This window comes from Aythya fuligula, chromosome 23 (genome assembly GCF_009819795.1).
Source record: "Aythya fuligula isolate bAytFul2 chromosome 23, bAytFul2.pri, whole genome shotgun sequence".
In the NCBI taxonomy this organism is placed as follows: Eukaryota; Metazoa; Chordata; class Aves; order Anseriformes; family Anatidae; genus Aythya; species Aythya fuligula.
In genome coordinates, this window is record NC_045581.1 from 2995667 (window position 1) to 3014407 (window position 18741).

General features: G+C 54.9%; 1 protein-coding gene across 1 annotated transcript; it reads right to left on the bottom strand.

Moving 5' to 3' along the window:
• Positions 1-1740: 1740 nt before the first annotated feature.
• Positions 1741-13736, bottom strand: LOC116498123 (CCN family member 2-like). The gene is made up of 5 exons (XM_032202365.1): positions 13605-13736; positions 8743-8956; positions 4971-5222; positions 4092-4300; positions 1741-3891 (listed from the first exon to the last, which is right to left on the bottom strand). The coding sequence occupies exons 1-5, from the start codon at positions 13665-13667 to the stop codon at positions 3580-3582; spliced, it is 1050 nt and encodes a 349-aa protein (XP_032058256.1). The 5' UTR covers positions 13668-13736; the 3' UTR covers positions 1741-3579.
• Positions 13737-18741: the final 5005 nt, after the last annotated feature.

Here is an 18741-nt window from a genome sequence, read left to right on the forward strand (position 1 = left end):
GCACCGGGGGGGCACCGGGCACCCGGTTACGGGCATAGATAGGAGGGTGCCGGGGGGGGCAGCGCTGTGCAGCCGGAGCCGGGCAGGGGAAGGACGCCGAGGGGGGGACCCTGAGTTTGGGGAGGGGTCGTGGGGCTGCCCCCGGCACCCCCGGGATCTCCCCGCGCTCACCGGGACCCACCCGCAGCTCCCACCCCGCGCCCGGCCCGGCCCCACCGGGGACCCCCCCACCACAGGGGGCACCCCTCGGGCACCCCACGGCCCCCTCCGGCCCCGGACCCCCCCGGTCCCTCCCAACCCCCCCCCTGTTCCCGGACCCCCCCCCCCCCCGTCCCCGCCGTTACCGGCCCGGGGCCGCTCCGCTCCGCGCTGCCTCCACCTGCGCCGCCGGCCCCGCCCCCCGTGACGTCACGGCGCGCCACGCCTTCCCGCGCCGCCGGGCCCCGCCCCCTCCGCCGCACGCCCCGCCCACGACACCCAAGGGGGCGGAGCCGCCGCCGCGGCGCTGCAGTGGGCGGGGCGTGCAGGTGGCGCTGTGACGTCACGGCGCGAGGGGTGGGGGGGGTGTCCCCGAGAGGGGCGCGGGGCTCCGAGCGCCGCCGTGACGTCGCCGAACCATATAAGGAGCGGAGCGCGCGGGGATCCCCCCTGGGTCTCCCCCGGGGTCCCCCCGGCACCTCCCCACGTGGGGGCCCGGCGGCGGCCTCCCAGCTCCGGCCTCTGCCAGGGCACTGGGCTCGGGGTGGTTTTGGGCTCATTTTTAGTGATTTCTGGTTGTTGCAGCACAGGGCCGAGGCTCAGCCTCAGCTGCTCATTCCTCGGCAGGGCGAGGACCCCCAAAAACCCTGCCTTACCCCCCCAAGCCCTGCCTTACCCCCAAACCCTGCCTTTTCCCCAAAAAAAACCCTGCCCTCTCCCCCCAAACCCTGCCTTATCCCCAGCAGCCACCCCGGGCCCTGCCCTGGTTATCGCGGCCACCCAGGCAGCAGGCGATAAGGGCTGATAAGGGGTGGTGGGGCCCCGGGACAACCCCAGAGCTGGCCTCGTGCTGCCACTGGGCTGTGGGGGACAGAGGCCACACTGGGTGCCTGGACCCCAGCAGCCTCCAGAACCTCGCTCCCAGCCCTGCCCATGGGGAGCTCAGCCCCAGGGCTGGGAGTGCTGCCCCTGGGGGTCCTGGTGTCCCCCCTGGTTCTTAGGAGACTCAGTGCGGTAATAAAAAAAAATAAATTAGAAAAAGCCCCCATGGCAGCACCTCCTCTCTGGGATCCCCCAACCATAAAGGCCAGGTCCAGCAGGAGCAAGGGCACGCAGTTGGGGTGCAGGGGGCTCGTCCCCAGGGAGCCCCAGGCCCACCCCAGCAGCGAAGGGAGGCTGGGAGGGGGCAGAGCCAGCAGCCCTGAGCCGCTAAGCCGCCACAACCCCCTCGCGTTCTGGCCCCATTATCACCGATTTCTGCGCACATCTGCTGCCGGGGTTATTTTTAACCGGGTATTAAGGGCTTCAGGTCGTTAAGCGGCGAAGGGCGGGCTCCGCTCATCACCCCTAGAGCAGCAGCTGCACTTTGGGGACCCCCCAGGTGCCCGTGGCACTGCCCCCAGCACCGCTGCGTTTTGGGAGGAGGAACGGGACCCCCCCGGCTCCCCACCAACCCCTCTGCTGCCAGCCCTGAGGGCACCAGGGCACCGATCCCAGCAGGGCCAGGGGCTGGGGCCATGCCCCGAGGGATGCTGCCAGGGATATACAAAATAGATTTATTAGCGGTGAGTGAGATGCAGCCTCGGCTTAGTTTTACGCTCAGAAGCCGTGTAAACAGCAGGAGAAAAGTCAAGAGCCAAACTGGAGGGCAAGGGGAAAATCTCCATCACGAAGAGGCCCCAAGCACGGTTGTGATAACAGGGTACAAAAACTGTACAAAGAGCTTTACAAAGAGAAGAAACAACCTCAGGAACCATCAGGGGAATTATTTACAGTTATAACTGATTACACGTAACGGGAGGCTGAAGGCTCGTGAGCTTCTGCAGGCTGAGAGCGAGGCGAGGGGCTGATGTGGGGCGCTGGCCTCGCGGCGGTGTTTTGGTGGCCAAGTCAGGGTGATGCGTTACGGGCTGCGAAGGGCAGCATCTGTGAGCAGCTCGGATTGTCCTCTGGCACCGAGTTCTGCCCCAAAACGGGAGCAGTGGTGGGGCAGGGCTCAGCGCCGCAGCTGCCCAGATGCACGGGGCAGCCTCAGCCTGGCCGCGGGCTCATGGGGATGCCGGTGGCTGGTCCCACAGGGCCGTGGTGAGCACCGAACCCAGAGGGGGAGAATCCCAGCACCAAGGACTGGCCCTGTCACTGTCTAACTCCAGAGACACGCTCTGTTTACAAACACTGGCCCTGAGACCCCCCCAGGGAGATGAGCTGAACCGTGCTGCTCCAGCTCCTGACCCACAGGCAGCAGAGCCCAGAGCCAAAACGCAGCCACAGCCCCGCTGGGCATGGACGAGCCAGCAAAGCCCGGCTCCCCCAGCCACCTCCGAAGTGATCACAGACTGGGACCACAGAAATGCTCCTCGCTGCGCTGAGATCTGCCGTGAGCTGCCCCCACAGGGGACACGCTTCAGACAGGCAGCCTGGCTCACCCCCATCCTGGAAGAGCTCCTTGGGTCTGAAACAGGCACCAGGGAGAGGGGTGAGCAATTTCCTTTTTTCTCCAAAGGAAATCCTTCCTGGGCTCAGATCTTCAGAAGGAGGCCCCGAGCCACACCTGGGCTCCTGCAAGGACACTGCACAGCTCACTGCTCCCTTCTGCCTCTTTGCTGTCGTCCTCATGGGCGCATGAGGCTAAAGGAATTGTACAAGAAAGAAAAAAAGAGCCTGGAGCTGCCCGGAGAGCAGGTCACCAGTGGAGGATCCGGCCTCTCCGGGAGCAAACTGGTGTGGAACAAAGCTGCTGATGGGAAAGCAGGTGGGAGGGGGAAAGGTGGGCAGAGGGATGGGAGGGAGCTTTTCCCAACTTGTTGGGTCCAATTAGCCAAAAATAAATGAAAGGCTCAGCAGGAGCTCAGCACGGGGCCAGGACCACGTTCCTCACCAAGACGCTTCGCATCCACACCCACCAGAGCCCCGCTCTGCTGGAAGAGAGGCTGCAGAGCCCTGCGCTAGCTCAGGCCTCCCGGACCTCCCCCGTCTCATTCTCTGGGTTTGCCACGGTTTGGGCAGGCCAGCGGCCACGGGGAACTGTACCCAGCATGCTCGCAGCTGGAGACAGGCTGGAGCCGTGCGGCTTTGATCCGCTCTCCCGTCTCGTCTGTGGGAACATGGATCAAGTTTGCAGCTCGAGCCTGTTTCCAGTTCCCTCGCCGACCTTTGGGCAACCACGGGCTGCAGCTCAGCGGCCTGGGACAGGAGGGGCTGTTCCCCCACGCACCCTGGCTTGTCAGCACGGCCACCGGGACTGCTGGTGGCGAACGGCGCTGCCATGAAGAGCACAGCCCCTCACAGAGGGGGAAGAGGCTGCAATGTCCCGGGACACAGCCACGAAAGCACTGCAGAGCCCTCTTGACACCTCGGCCCGTGGGTCTGGCACGGGGGGGGCTACTGCCGCTCCGTCTTGACGTGGTCTCCGATCATCCTCCGGTGGTAGGTGGCCAGGAAGATGTCGTTGTCTCGCGGGCAGTCGTAGTGGCAGGAGCACATCTTGATGAACATCATCTTCCTCTGGAAGAAGTCCCCCTCGGGGCAGCGGAACTCCACCTCCACCGTGCTGGTGACGTACGGGGTGCAGCAGCGGCCGTCCGTGCAGCTGCCGCAGAACTTGGGCCGGTAGGAACGGGTGCTGGTGCAGCCCGAAAACTCGAAGTGGAGGCTCTGGCGTGGCTTCGGGGTCCGCACGCACTTCTTCCCCTTCTAGGGAGAGAGAGCAGCAACAAATGGGCTAACGGGAACGTGACAAAAAGCCCACCTAGCCCTGGGCGCTGTCTGTCTCTGGGCAGGAAGGCACAGAGACGGTGGAGCAGCCCCCAGGGGACAGGCTTACGCTTTCCAAGCACCTAACCAGGTGCTCCCTGGCACTCCTGGTGCCGTGTCCCCACTCCCCGAGCCGCTACCTTGGTTTTCTCCATGGGGAAGTCGCAGGGCCGGACCATGCAGAGCCGGGTCTCCTTCTCCAGGCGGCACTGGGGGTTGTTGGTGGTGACCCGCGCAGAGATGCCCATGCCGCAGCTCTTGGAGCAGGCGCTCCACTCGGTGGTCTGCACCAAGCAGTTCTCCTGCACGTTGTTCAGCTCCGGCTTGCGTGCTGGGTCCTCCCTGAAGACTGAGCCAAGAGGAAGAGACACAAGGCAAGGTTCAGGGCTGAGGACAAAGCGCGGCACACAGCCGGGCAGAGGACCGTGGCTGCTCCCAGCCTGGTCCAGCTCTTCAGGGACAGCAGCAAAGGTGAGCAGCTGGCACTGACCCACCCCAGGAGGCGCTCAGCTCTTGGCAGAAGGAGCTCAGAGGCGAGCACAGGGACAGCTCCTACCCCAGTCTGATGGCAGCCAGTTCTGCTGCAGTATCAGGGGATGTGTGAGCCTCCCCTGGGTGCCATTAAGGGCTCAGCAGCTCTGGAGTTCAGCGCCTTGTGCCCACAACACAGCCACACACCCAGAAGGCTGCGCCACCATCCCTCAGCCTGGAACAGATGAAGCTAACTGGGAACGTGGCTGGGGAGGCTGGCTCAATCCTGCCATCTTACAGCTCCTCTGAGGCCTGACTTTCCCTCTGCTGCTCTTGGTGCTGCAAGATGCCAGGGTGCTACAGGAGCCACCCATCCCCAGCAGATGCCTGGCAGCTCTGGAGGACAATGAGTAGGAGACTGCTCGCTTTGTGCCAGGGGATGAGCTGTCACCACCAGCTGTAAGCAAGACGTGAGTGAAGGCAGCTCGGCCCTGCCTCGACCCTCCAGCAAACCTCTCCTGCCCCAGTCACACCAGCCCATCTCTCACCTGCCATGGCTGTTTCGAAGCGGTTTTCCTCGCTGCCCTCCTCGCAGATCCACTCCTCGCAGCATTTATTGCGGAACTTCACCCGCCGGGGGTTGGGGCACTCGGGGGACGGCAGCCGCAGGTCGTCGGAGCACAGGGGGATGCAGCCGATGGCGCCGTCCATGCAGATGCACTGCAGCTTGCAGGTGGGCTGGAAGCTCTCCCCGTTGTGGTAGATCTTGCCCAGCAGGTCGCACGTCGCACCCTCATGAGCTGGAGGAAGAGGAAGAGGAGAAGCTGAGCCGATGCTGGGGGCTGGCAGCACGGCCTCTGCCTCGGGGGTTAAGGGGCTGCTGGCGAGGGGCAAGCCCCACGTGCAGACCCCTCCCCGACTTTGTGACCCCGGGGCTGGCTGCAGCACAACTGGCACGTTGAGTGTTTGGCTCCCTGACCCCAGGATGTTACTGAGGCTGATTTGTGGAAGTGGCTCCAGCTGTGCCAGACCGCCCAAAGCGCTCCACCAGACCCTGTCCCCCACTTGGACGAGCCACCAAGGGGCACTTTCTCTTTACAGCCCTCAGAGGTCCTCCCGTGGGGCTCAGAGTGCCCAGCCCGTGGCGTTGTGCAAGGTGCATTCCTCATGGCACGGGAGCCAGCAGCTCTGCCCCTTGCTGTTCTTAAGAGGCCAAAAGGCAACGGGCTTCTCCTAAGAGCCGTTCTCCCACATCCACCAAAGGAAAGCAACACGCTGAGCTGATGACCTTTGGGGCCCCTCTGGTGGTCTTCCTTCCTCCCACAACTTTTCTCTTTCTCTCTGTTCACTCCGATCTCCAGACCTCTCCCCACCAGCCCTTCTCTGAATTTTTTCACTCCTTCCCGGTAAAGCTTAAATGAGAAAAAAGGAATCACGATGACATCTTACGCACAGGAGCGATCCTCAGTCTGTGGGTGTGAACAGCGCTCACGGGTTCTTACATTTGTATTAGCCCAAAGTTTTCCAGTCAAAGTTTTCCAGCAGAAAATTGTGATTTGATTAAAAGCTTCACAGGCACAGACCAAGTTTGTGAATGTTTCCAATGAGAAACAACTGAAGCATTTCCACTCGATACCAAAGATTTCCTTTATGCTCTTACAATAGCTCGTGTCTGAACCAAAATACTTATTGGACAGTATCCATCGTGGGAAACCTTTTCCTTGGGTAATTATTTTAGATACTATAAATATCAAGATGAAATATTTTGATATAACCGAATTAGAAAGTTCTGGCACAGCCAAACAAGTATTCTAAATAATTCACAGGAAGTTTTGGTATTTTTTAATGTGTTGGGTTTTTTTTTGTTTGTTTGTTTGTTTTGTTTTTGTTTTTTGTTTTTGTTTTTGCCTTCAGTCTGAAGCAAAATGTCGAAATCTCAGAAGTTGTTCACAGGACAGAAATCCTGCTTTTGGATAGTCGGCTGCCGCTTTCTGCGATTCTGACCCCTTAAAAAAAAATCCATGCAAACATTTATTGGGAAGTTACCAAAAAGAAGGATTCTTGGCGGCTTGAGGAGGCTTACCAGGAAACCCGATCTATTTTCCTCTTAGTCCTGCTTGCCCGTGGAACAGAACGTTGTCTCCGACCAAGTGTTTGGCCCAAACAATGAGCCTCTTTCCATCTCTCCTCGTCCTCGAGGGGACACAAATCCTCCTGGTTTGCTACTGCCTCGTTTCTCACCAGCGCTGGATCTCAACTCGCAGCTCTTTTCGGTGCCATTGGTATAAAAATACTCCTGTGCTCTTACCGAGAAGTTTCAACCCCCTCACTTTTTCCATCGGAGTGGAAGCCATCCACTTTCCCTCTGCGGGGCCATTCAGACTTATTTTTAAGCCCTCTCTCACTTGTTTAGCCCAAGCCCTCTCCCTCCCCGAGGAGCCGCTGATGCCGCTCCCTCCCCACCCAAGCGTGGCTCGGGGATTTTATGATGTTTTCGGAACCCAATCGTTCCGTCATGCCTCCTCCTACCCTACGGTGACCTCGCCTTCCCCTTGACCCAACGTGATGAAGCACCAAAAGGGATGGCAGCAGTGGCAGAGGGGGCTCTTTGCTATTCACCAGCTCCGTTTGGCACCACTGGCACTGCCCACGTCCACACACCACATCCAGCCACGGAGACACCTCTCTGCTCCTCCTGCTCCCCCTGTATCTTCCTATTTGGATTCCTCCAAGCCCTCTCTCCTCTACTCACACAGCCCGATCCTACCATTCATTGCAGTCATCACTCCAGCTTCACCTGCCTTCGCTGCCTCCACAATTCCCCATCCTCCAAGAGAGCTGCGTGGACGTCACAAAAATATCGCCCAAGGACACAGCCCAAATCCTCGGTCCAATTTAGGGAGAGGAGATGTCCTGCTCCGTATCCACCTGGGATTTTCGCCATGAAGATCTTAATTTCTCATTTAGAGGCAAGAAAGACCATTGTGACCTTCAAGTCTGATTTTTTACAGAGCAGAGAGCCGGGGCTCTCACTCTGAGATCTGTGCATCAAGCCCCTACCTCACAGGAATAGGAAGCATTTTTTTCTTTTTTTTTTTTTTTTTAAGAAAAACATCCAGGCTTCATGCAAAGTCTTTGAGATGGGGCCTTCTCCACACACAAGTAAATCATCCCAGTGATTCAGATACCTTTCCTGCTACAAACACATGCTTCATTTCCAGCCTTAATTAGGCAGTTTACATCCACTGGGTATTATCAGACTTGGCTTATTGAGCTTATTGAGTTGGGCTTATTGAGGTTCAGTCATCAGCTCTTTGGTGTACCAATGCCTACAGACAGCACAAGGAAGCTCACGTGGCTTCTAAAGATCACAATAACCAGGGCAGGACATGACACATAACTTACCAAAACATCTCAAAAGGAAGGAGAAAACACCTTCATTATAGTTATATTCATTAATTCAGGTAAAAAGGAATGATTGTATGTGATCCTGGCATTGCAGGACAGTGTGGTTCCCCCAGAACTCCCAACTGCCCCACCTCAGGTCAATGTCTGAGCACCTCCACAGAAGCCACGTGCCGTGGCCGAACACTTCCCAAAGCGTTCCCACCGACCTTCCTGCCCTTGGGTGTTCCTGACTATTTTGAAAAGCTTGAATTAAAAAGAAAAAAAGTCAGCACCTGGCAGAGACAGGCAGGTAAGTCTTGGTTTTAAACAAAGACCAGGAGACTGACAGAACACATTTTTTCCTTCTATACCAAAATACATTTCTGCATGCTTTAAAAATAGCTACTGAACAACCAGAGCAGCAATTCTTTCTGTGCTGAGAAGCGGCACCAGGATTAGCTTGGGGAGAACAGGTCTGTGTTTGTGTTTACCTGGCTCGGTGACTCTCAGGTTCCACGTGTGCTCTGTTTTACAAATGACCTGCTCAGCTATTTCCACCCAGGTGCTCAAGCCAGAAATGTGTTACGCCTCTTGCACGTAGGCAGTTGAGTGCAAAATGCCAATCTCCAGCGCAAGGCAGTGAGATTTGGGGTGAGATATTGCAAGCAGCAGCACTTCCCAGCAAAAGCCCAGCTGGCTGATATTTACCCGCAGGCACTACAGGGTTAGAGGCTCTCCCATCACATCCCAGGGACAGAGGAGAGCCCCAGGTCCCCAGTCGTGCCTTTGGAAATGTCCTTCGTTGCAGAAGGAAGTAGTTTGTGTGCGTATCGGTCCCCAAGAGCTGCAGGAAATTCTGAGCGCCGGAGGCTTTCTGGGGGGGCTGCAGGGGCCACAGGAAAACTGCACAACAACAGAACGAACGTCTCTCACCTAAGCAGATCCCGCTGCCTCTGTGGATTTTGGAGAAGTCGCAGTAGAGTCCTTTGTGATGATCGCAGGGCTTCTGAAGGGAACAGAGCTCGCCAAGCTGCCTGGCACACACCTTGCAGCAACCGCAGGCATCCAACACGTGGCTGGTGCCAGCAGGGCACTGCAGAGGCTGCGAGGGACACTGGCAGGGGTACGTGCAGGCCTGCGGTTCTACCTGGAGGGCAGACAAGCCATGGAGAGAGTGAGTTTCCCACAAGCCAGCCAGGCAGGAGTCCCACACGCAGCTCAGCCCCCGCTGCCTTGGAAGTGATAAAAGAGTAAGCAGGAGCAGGAGCAGCGAGCAGTTCTTACACAGCCTGCCCTGGAGGAGACACCAAAGCGCTCTGCAGTGGCACCAGTAGGTCCAGCCCAAAAATGAGAAAAGTGAGGCACGGAGAGCAAGGCCTTGCCCAAAGTCAGCCAGCAGGACTGAAAACCAAACCAAAGGCGCCCGAGTCCCATTTTGCCCCCTGGATCCTGCGCTGTCTTCGGTATTCCCAGAAGAGTGCTCTCCTCTCCCCTTTGCAGGGAGCACACTCAGGCAACCCTCTGTGGGACCCTGGGGCCCTGCTTGGAGCATTTCCCAGGGGCTGCCCACCCGCTGGAGCCCACCCTTGGCTTTTGGGCCACTCCAGACCCTGAACAGAGACACGACCATGGCTGGAGGAGGGCTGCCTTCTGCAGAAATCCCAGGGGCTCTCCAGTGCCTCGCTCTGGGGCTCCTTGTCCTGAATCAGCTCGGAGAGCAAACACCAGGCTCAGCTCTGCACATCCCCAGACTGGGGCAAGAACCAAAACCACAGCTGTGAAAGGTGCAGAGCATACGGCCTGTGGGCTCCTCTTACACCTCCTCGGAAAAATCTGGGTGCTAACCCTGGTTCCCTGTTCAGCTTCTGCCCACTCCAGCTCCCCGGGTAGTTTCGGAGGGATGCAAGGGCCCCAACCCTCAGCGCTGCCCTGGGGAGCTGCCGCAGGGCTGGCACAGCCCGTGTGTGCAGGTGGTGGCAGCTGACACCTGCGGGACATTTTGGGGTCCTGCATCACTGTGAGTTCAAGCACAACGCATGCATCTGTGCGCAGAGCTGCAAACAGGGTGGGTGAAGAGGAGGGAGCCCAACAGGACGAAAATGTCCAGCCAGGAAGGGGCTGCAGCCACTGGGAGAGGACGGACACCTGGATCAGAGAGAGCCAGGAGGCAAAAACCATCTTGGTGCAGCTCTGCTTGCACTTGCTATGCCCTATCCAGCCCTTGCCTGCGAAACAGCTTCCTTGGATATTGTTTGTCACCAATACCAGTAGTAAAGCTTTTCCAGCTGTTTGACTGCTGCCCAAAGCAGCTGTTCTGACTTGAGATCACACGGGGCAGGAGATGCCAGCTGCTTTACACTTCTGCAACAATCGGCAGAGTGTGGCACAGGAAAGGGATCAGCCTAAATCTCCGCTCACAAGACCTCCCAGAGCCTTACCCTGCTCAGAGGGAACCAGCACAATTCTTGAAAACCCCTGGTGCAAAGTATTTTGGAACTAAGCCTCTCCTGCCTGCAGCCCAGCTGTTCTCAGACTGCAGTGCTCGGACCTCTTGCTGCGAGCTGGCATGTCATCTGGAGCCCTCCCCAGCTGCTGAAGTGCATTAAAAGACGCTAAAAATACAGAACTGCTTCCCTACTGTTCTTCATGTATGGGGCTGCTGGAGCTGCCAAGAGGACGTGTTATTTAACCATGAATGAGTGGGTGGGGGGCACATGAGATCATACAAGAGGCAAAGCATTCCTAACACGGGGCCTATATTAAGATGCAATTCATGCACTGAAAAAAAACGACGACAACAAGCATTTTCCAGCGTGATGTCAGCCACAGGCCATATAAAGGAACACTCTCAAAATATCTCTCCTACTGAAAGCCAAAGCAAAACAACCTCTTTCAGGACAACAAAGAATCCGATGGGATTAAACCCAACCGAGCTTTCTTTCTTGCCTTCATTAATCATCGTTGGTGCTGTTTATTTCCTCTGAGAAGTCACCCAAAGCAGCCAGCCCACCTGGCTCTACCTCCTGTTTACAAGCAGCTCCGCTTGCTCCTTGCATTCCGGCTGCTCTCAGCACAAGGACATCTGGGTTCAGACCCCAGATGCATCAGAGACCTGCTGCCAGACTGCACCCCTACCTCTTCTGTGCCTCATTTCCCCACCCAGGCACAAAAGCACGGCTTAAAATGCCCATTTTGGCCACATTTGTGGGGCTTTTTTCATTATTTAGAGATTTTCCTACCAGTCAGCTCAGCTGGGGCTGTTTTCCTCACCCCGTCCACCTGGCCTCAGGGTGTGTTGGGACTCCTGTTTGCTTGTTTTATTGCTGAGCAAAGTCAGCTCGTGCTATTTATAACTCCTCTCACAGGCCCAGGAGAGCAGAGAATGAGCTGAAATCTTTTTTGGCTCGTGCGCTCCCAACTGCGAGCACTGAATAGCTGGCTGGCCAGGGGAACTTCTCGAGCTGGGAGCAGCTGGGAGAAAGTCAACGTTGAACCAACTTCCTAGAGTTCTCCATTACTTAATTTGCTTTCACAGCAATTTCAAGGAGCCTAAACGATGGCTTATATTGCATTTCCACGGAGCACTCTCCAGCCTGTATGATTTTCAAGGGCTGCTTCCAGGAGTCGTTTCAATACTGCGTGGAAACCACCCAAACGCTCCCAAAGAACTGCAGGCACTCACATTCAGGCTCTGCTACCAACCCGAAGACCAACACCTCATGGAATCGTGGGACCATTAAGGTTGGAAAAGACCTCCAGGATCACCCAGTCCAACCATTAAGCTAGCACCTGGGTGCGGAGGGATTCCACCTAAAGACCTGACATTTCATGCCCCTCTGCAGAAGGGTCTGTCCCTAAAACTACACCCTTTTACCACCACTAACTTCAGATTGACAACAGCCTTGATCTTGTTTCTGTTGAGAATATATTTCTGGGAACTTGAAGAGCAGTGGGACCAGGATTACAGACCAAGGCTATGGAGTTAGGGCTAAAGCTCAGAATATTGACTCGCTGCTCCTGGCTTTGCTGGCAGCTCTCATGTGGATCTCAAACATCACGTGTGAATCTGCCACTCATGGGACCCTAAGCGATGGTCAAGCCCCAGTGGGATTAAACTCATCCTGGCCAGAGAAATCCCGTGTCTGTGCTCCACGTGTTCCCACCACTCCTCCCACGTCCCATCCGCTCAGCTGAGTCAGGACAAGCTTCCTGCCTGCCCTGTGGGCTGAACCCAGATACCTGGGGGGAAAAGAGGTGAGAACGTGCCTCCTGCTTCATATTCACCTAAAACCTCTCCCCTACATCCTGAAGGTGTGAGCTGGGGGACATGAGCTCACACCGCTGCAGCAGTTCAGTGGCACCGCCAGGGATGGCTTCTCAGTCCTCTTCTATGTCTGTACGAGCCCAGGGAACCAGCCCAGAGGTCCAAACCAAAGAGCATTTCTAAAATTTGGGTTCACGACTGCCTTCGAAGGGCTGGGAAGCAGCATTTCAAAGCTGAGCTGGCTGCTTGAAAAGCACCTTGGGAGCCAGGGGTTAATGCTGCGAGGTAGAAGTAATGCAATAAACACATAATTGGTTCCCTTTCACACTCCAAGCCTGGTATAGAACAAGCAGTCAAAACACAGCTATTCACGTACTGCAAACACCCAATTATCAGGGATAACACCTGCCTTCCCTGCACCACAGGGCTCAAGGCACCTTCCCAGGTTGCGGCAGCGCCCCGTGCACAGCCCCTTCCCAGGGGTAAGAACCACGACCCCAGTGTTGTGAGCAGAGAGCAGAGGCACGGAGACTTGCCCAGGCTGAGCCAAACCTAACTGCCAGCGCCCTGGTTCTGCGCTCACCTCTGAACACCCAGCAGCAGGTTTAGGGCAAGTGACAGCATCCTTGATCAGCGATGAAGTGACACAGCCACGCGATCCACTGCTGGTGTTTATATGTCTGGCACGATGCTGCCAGTGCAAGAAACAAGAGGATGACCCCAAAAAGCAGAAATTACCCTCAGATCTCAGCTGTGCCAGGTGCCCAGGACACCCCTCCCGGAAGGACAGGGGCTGGCACGTTGCTGAGCGCTGCCAGGAGCAATCAGAGCTAATCAGCCAGACGTTACCGCAGCTATCAGCACAAGCAGCCTGGCGAAGCAGCGGCTCTGCCTGTGAACCTGACTTCTTCCTCAATCTGAAAGGCACTTACTGCAATTTAGATCTCATGCTAACGAGGACATTAATGACTGCGGCAATGTTCCTGATATTACTGGCGCTGTAGTAGCACACGAACGTCGTAAGCAGAATCAGCTGCTCTGTGCAAGCACTTTTACACAAAAAAACAGACAGAACCCCTGCCCCGGAGAGGCTGCAGTCTAATTTCCTCCTCAGATCACTGCTTTCAGGGACAAATGGGTAGATTCAGTGGCAGCTGGGAGAGGATGATGATGGTAAGAAACGGGGATGAGGCTATTCCTTGCAGTGCTGTAAACCCAGCGATCTCACCTCTCTCTGTTCAATCCTTCCCTCTCGTAAACCAGGGCTGGCTGCTAGCTCCGGGGAGTGAAGCAAAACAAAACCCACCCTCGATTGCCAGGAGCTCAGAGATCCTGAGGTGCCGGGTGTCACGCACGGGGCAGCCCTGAGAGCGATGATTTGTGCTGCGCGTTTGCACAGCCACGCTCTGGGAAACCTCTGGAGGCAGGTGGCAGCTGCAGAGGGGTACTCAGCCTGAAGTGCTCACACGCATCGAAGCAAGAAGCTGCAATGCCCAGAGAGCAAACGGAGAGGCTGCAGGGCGATACGTACCCAGCCAGGTGCGAGGAGGAGGAGGAACAGGGTCCAGGTCACCGTCCCCACGCTGCCGGACATCCCGAGTCAAGGGAGGGGATTCGGGCTGCCGGCTGACTCGCTCACTCTCACTCCCTTCTCCTTCGGAGTTTCTCGTCTCTCTTTGGAGAAAGTTGCACATCAGCTTCTCTTTAAATAGCCTCCTGGAGGGGGCGTGCCCTGCACTTGAGTGACAATCTGGAAAGCAACCCGAAATGGGTGCAACAAAAAATGTCCAAATTCCAGGGAACACGAGCAGATTCCTGTGGCCCTGGCAGTTACGGGGCTGCCGGCAGAGCCTGCGGATCGGTTACTTTCCACATGGGTAAATCACAGCCCAGTAAAAGCAGGGTTATTATTTTTTTTATTTATCCCTCTAACTCCAGAAGTATGAAGCCTGGGACAGCTTTCTTGAGCTCCCCCCTCCTTCCCCTACTTACATCCATTCTTTTTTGGCTGCAAGAGCTGGGAACTTGAATAAGGACAGCTTTAGGGCTCACATTTCTTTTTCCCCCTTTGAACAGGAGAGAGAGATGGAAATTTCAGCACTGTGAGCAGCAAGTAGGTACCACATCTGACTGCGCATCACCAGCGCTTGCTGCCACCAGCTTCGAGAAATGAAAGCTTCATGACCATGAAGACAGATGTCTGGACTCCTGCAGCGAGGAGCAGTTTGTTTTACGAGGCAATGAAAAGCTACAGGGTGAAGGTTGTTGATAAAGGCCAGCAGTTCCCTGTAGCACTTTATTTGCACCTCAGGACTGATGCGGGATAGCACACAGTCTTATCTCAGGGCATGATCCTTTCTGTTTGCTGCTGAAATACAGAACCTGGCTTCTGCAGCACCTGCACAAAAAGACCTTTAGAATATGAAAGAGCTGCTCTGTGTACCAAACAGTTGGTTTGTTTATTCTCAAATAGCAAGCACAACGCTGCCATGAAAAGACGAGGAGAAGGAGTGCAGCAGAGGGCACTCTTAGTCCTCGCTGGCCTGGGATGGGACAGAGCAGGTTGGGTACCGGACAGCGATCCTTGCACTGCCCACGGAGTAGCCTTAAAAGACGGAGTTGTGCCTCTGGCTCGGGGACCTTCCCAGGGCAGAAGTGATGCCAGAACTGTGTACTGGCTTACTTTGGGCCAACATAAAGCAGAGGGCAGGAGCATACACAGAACGTGCTGTGCCATAGAGTCCCTACCATGTCCAAGCAGAGTGTGCTGGGAAGTAGGACAGAAGACAAAGAAAACTACAGGGACCGTGTAGCAGGTCCTACATGTATACATTCAGCCTCCTTCTTCCCCCTCTCCATGTATAGGGCATGTTAGCTGGCAGTCGAGCCCTGTGTTTTATTCCAGTCCCTTTACGTCTGTGTGCAAATCAGCTCAGCTTCCCCACTCCCTACGCTGCTGTTTGTCCACTGCTGAAATCAGACAACTCTGACTCTTAATTAATTAACACTTGGAAAGCTCCTGGGGATTTGGGGCTGGAAAGCATTAGCAGGGTGCAAAGCACCTCGGATGCACCTCCTTTTCCTCTTCTGTAAGACAAGGGATTTCACAACCACCTCCCTAACAGCTACCTCTCACATCACAACTAAAGATAATGTCTGAACACAGGAGATTTAATGTCCTGGGGGCACGGAAATGTCCAGTGCCCTAGAGCAGCTCGGAGCTAAAGGCTGTCTAGCTGGATATACATTCCTTCCCTTTTTGGAAGGCTTGGCACCTTGAACTATGTTGCTGCCTAAAATTAGCTGCTCACATTTTGCAAGATGTTCTCCCACAGCTCATAAATAAGACAGGGATAAAGTGCTACACACCTCTGTTCTCATCTCACACGGCAAGAACATTAACCACAGCTGAACTCCAAGAGGTATGGGGCACTTGAAGGTGTTATATTTGAGCATTTTTGAAAGGACAGTGCTTAATGTATAGATCGATCCATATATTGGTCCTCGCCCAAGAAGCAAAAATTTCACCTTGAGCTGGGATTTTCCAAATTCTGCTCTGGACATAAACCTGCTGCATGACCTCAAATGAACTGTTTGAGCAAAGCCGTAATAGTCACTCACCTGTCAGGAGCTTTGAGGAGAATACTCAGTACTGGACCAACAATGGTAGATTAAGTTTCCAACCTACAACAAAACTGAAGAATAATTCAATTATAAAACGCCCTTACCAAGCCACTCATCATCATCCACCTGACTGCTTTCACTTTTCCAGGACGGTAACAAAAGCGAACAGTCCTGAGCTGCAGTCGTGCTCCGCCTTCAAGCCACTTTAGCTCTGCCGTTGCCAGCCTGCTGTGCCCGTCCCTGCTCAGAGACAAGGGCAGGACACCCGTGGTCCTTTAGAGGGTTACGGAACCAACACCTTGCCCCAGGCTCTTCACTGCAAAGCGCCAGGCACAGTGCCAGAACCCTCCCAACGAGGATTTGTGGGGATGAAAAAGCCCACGTTGCCTCTCAGATCCCAGACCAAGTCTAACACCAAGGCACCTTTTGACTGTAAAATGAAAAAAAGGTCAGGGAGCAGCAGGACATGGATAATGTTAGCTGGAGATCCCTGGGAGCATCCTGTGCTCGTGGCCCAATGCTTTCTTAGGGCACTGGGACAACCCAAGCTCACCCTGGTGCTAGCAGCTGAACTGCTCACCCCAGTGAGGATGTCACCTGCCAGGAGCCAAGAGAAGAACACGAGGGCTGAGTGACTCCAAATGATCAAAGGGAGAAAACACCCAAGCTAACACTGATTTCCAGCTCCTCTTCTTGCATGAGCTGCTTCAGGTGAAGGGATGAAGATGTCAACCCTGCTTAAAATCTCCCCCGAGCAAAGAATACTGGGTGTTTAATTCACCTTGTTACACTCTGGGCTCATTCACCCTGCCCAGCCAGTGGCTCTCCTGAATTCACAATAATTAAAGAGGATGACATTTAGATAATTGCTAAACATCACATAAGCTTAAAGAATAAAATTAGGGCAAAACATGCAGATTTTCCTTTTTTTTTTTTTTTTTTTTTTTTTGCTCTGATCTCTCCCAGTGTCACTCTCCCTGCGGATACCAAAATAAAAAAACAGAGCAAGCAGCACAGCAAAGGGCATGGTGCTCACCCAGTCCACCAGGACTGTCACCTGACTCCCAGCCCTTCAGTCACCCATAGGACACGCTGGTGGCTCTCAGGACTGCTTCTTCCAGGACGGTTTCTATTCTCATGGCTGCCTGGTCTGAGCATAAGCCACTGATGGAGTGGATCACAGGCAATCGCTCTGACTTGGCCCTCTTAACATTCCCAGCCTCACTGAAGCTGTATCAAATTTGGCCTAGCAGAGGTGGTGAGATTCATCTGACGAGATGGCCTGAAACACACGAATTTCATTTCATTGTTCAATACCCAGCCACTGGTGCCAGCTTGATGCATCCTGCTCACATGGTCAGCTTAAAGAGATTGCCAGATCTGGGACCACGGAGGAGTCCTGTCCCTGGGGTTTTTGCCTTCTTCTGTACTCTGGGGATAAAAATGCATGTCCTAGGATTGGCTGGGCACTTGTTCCTGCCTTCTGCCTGATAATTTCTCCACCTGTGGCATATTACTGATTATAGCCCCCAAATTCATCAACATTTGTCAAAGCCCTAAATTTGCTGCAAGGTTTGGGAGTTCTGCAGGTCTACGTGCTGTGGGACAGGATGAGCCATCTCTGAATGCTTTTGGGCTGCACTTGGCCCCCTAAGACCTGTTGACAGACGTGGTCCCTTCCGGACCTGCACTGCAGTTCAATTTCAGTGCTATTTCAGCCCCAGCCTAGAGAGACATTTGGGATCAGATTCGTGCCACCTAATCCTTCCGCACTTAATTAAGGCATCTACAAGAGAAGTCTAATCTCTCTAGGCTCTTCTTATAATCAGTGGAGGAAGACCAAAGCTCCTGAGCTGCCTTCTGATGGCCCCATCCAGCTCCTGTGCTCCATATGCATCAACTGTACCACGATGTCAGTGTGAATTATCATGAGAAAGCAGCACACGAAGGCAGCACCAGAGCTCAGGAAAGGCTAAATGCTGCAGCACATCCGACTCCAGCCTGGGTGGGAAAGGCTACCCTGCCCCGAGGATGGAAAGGGCAGGAAAAGCCTTCCCTCCCTGCTTCAGCACAGCCGTGGGATGAGATCCCAACCGCACAGGCAACACCCTGTGGCTTCTGCAGGGCTAGGATTCCCCTCTCAGCCTCCCCTGCCAGATCCTTTGGCCTGAGGGCATGCTGTTGTGCCCATCTTCTATGGGAGCGGAGCATAGCACAAACTTTGTCCCTGGCTGCAGAGTTCACTGATAAAGTCTCCAGTTATTTTAGTGCTGGGAGGAACACTCCTTTGTATTTGAGGATTTACTCCGAAATCAAAGCCTACTGAAGGTCACAAAACTTGGGATGGGTGGAGTGCTTCTCGATGTCTTTATAAAGGAAGTAAATATATAAAACCCCCCTTGGCATCACAAGTTCAGAAAGAGATGGTGCTTAGGTACAGAGCTTGCCAGACAAAAAGCCCCCCTGAAGCCTGATCACAGCAGGAGGCACATAGCCACCTCTGCAGCTTACCACGGAGCACAAAACCAAGGGCACCCAGGGGGCTACCAGGAACGACACTGAACCCCATCGATCGATGCATAACACCATTCAAAACAGGTGAAGAGTAAGACAGTCACCACCTTAAGGACGTAACTGCAACCAAAAGTCACCCCACAGGAGCATACCACAGGCATTGAGCTCTTAGAAAGAAAAGAAAAGCAGGCCTTGGGTTTGAATCGGAGCACTTGACATTCATCTCCCTCCCTTTTGCCCCATTTCTGCTCTTGTGAGAAATCTGGCCTTTCGCCCCGACCCAGGACACAGCCAGCTGGGAGGCTCTCAGGCCAGCTAGGACCACCGCAGCTAGCTGACCCGACTTCTTGCATAACACAGGCAGGAGGATTTCACCCAAATAATGCAAATAATGATCAGGATCCTGAAATGAGGGCTCCTCTGTCCAGCTTGTGTGCTCTGCCTCCCGGCCGGCTGCAACCTGCTGTACACACAGCAAAAAAAAACACTTTCCCAAATATTACCATATTTTATTTTCCTTGAAGGATCCT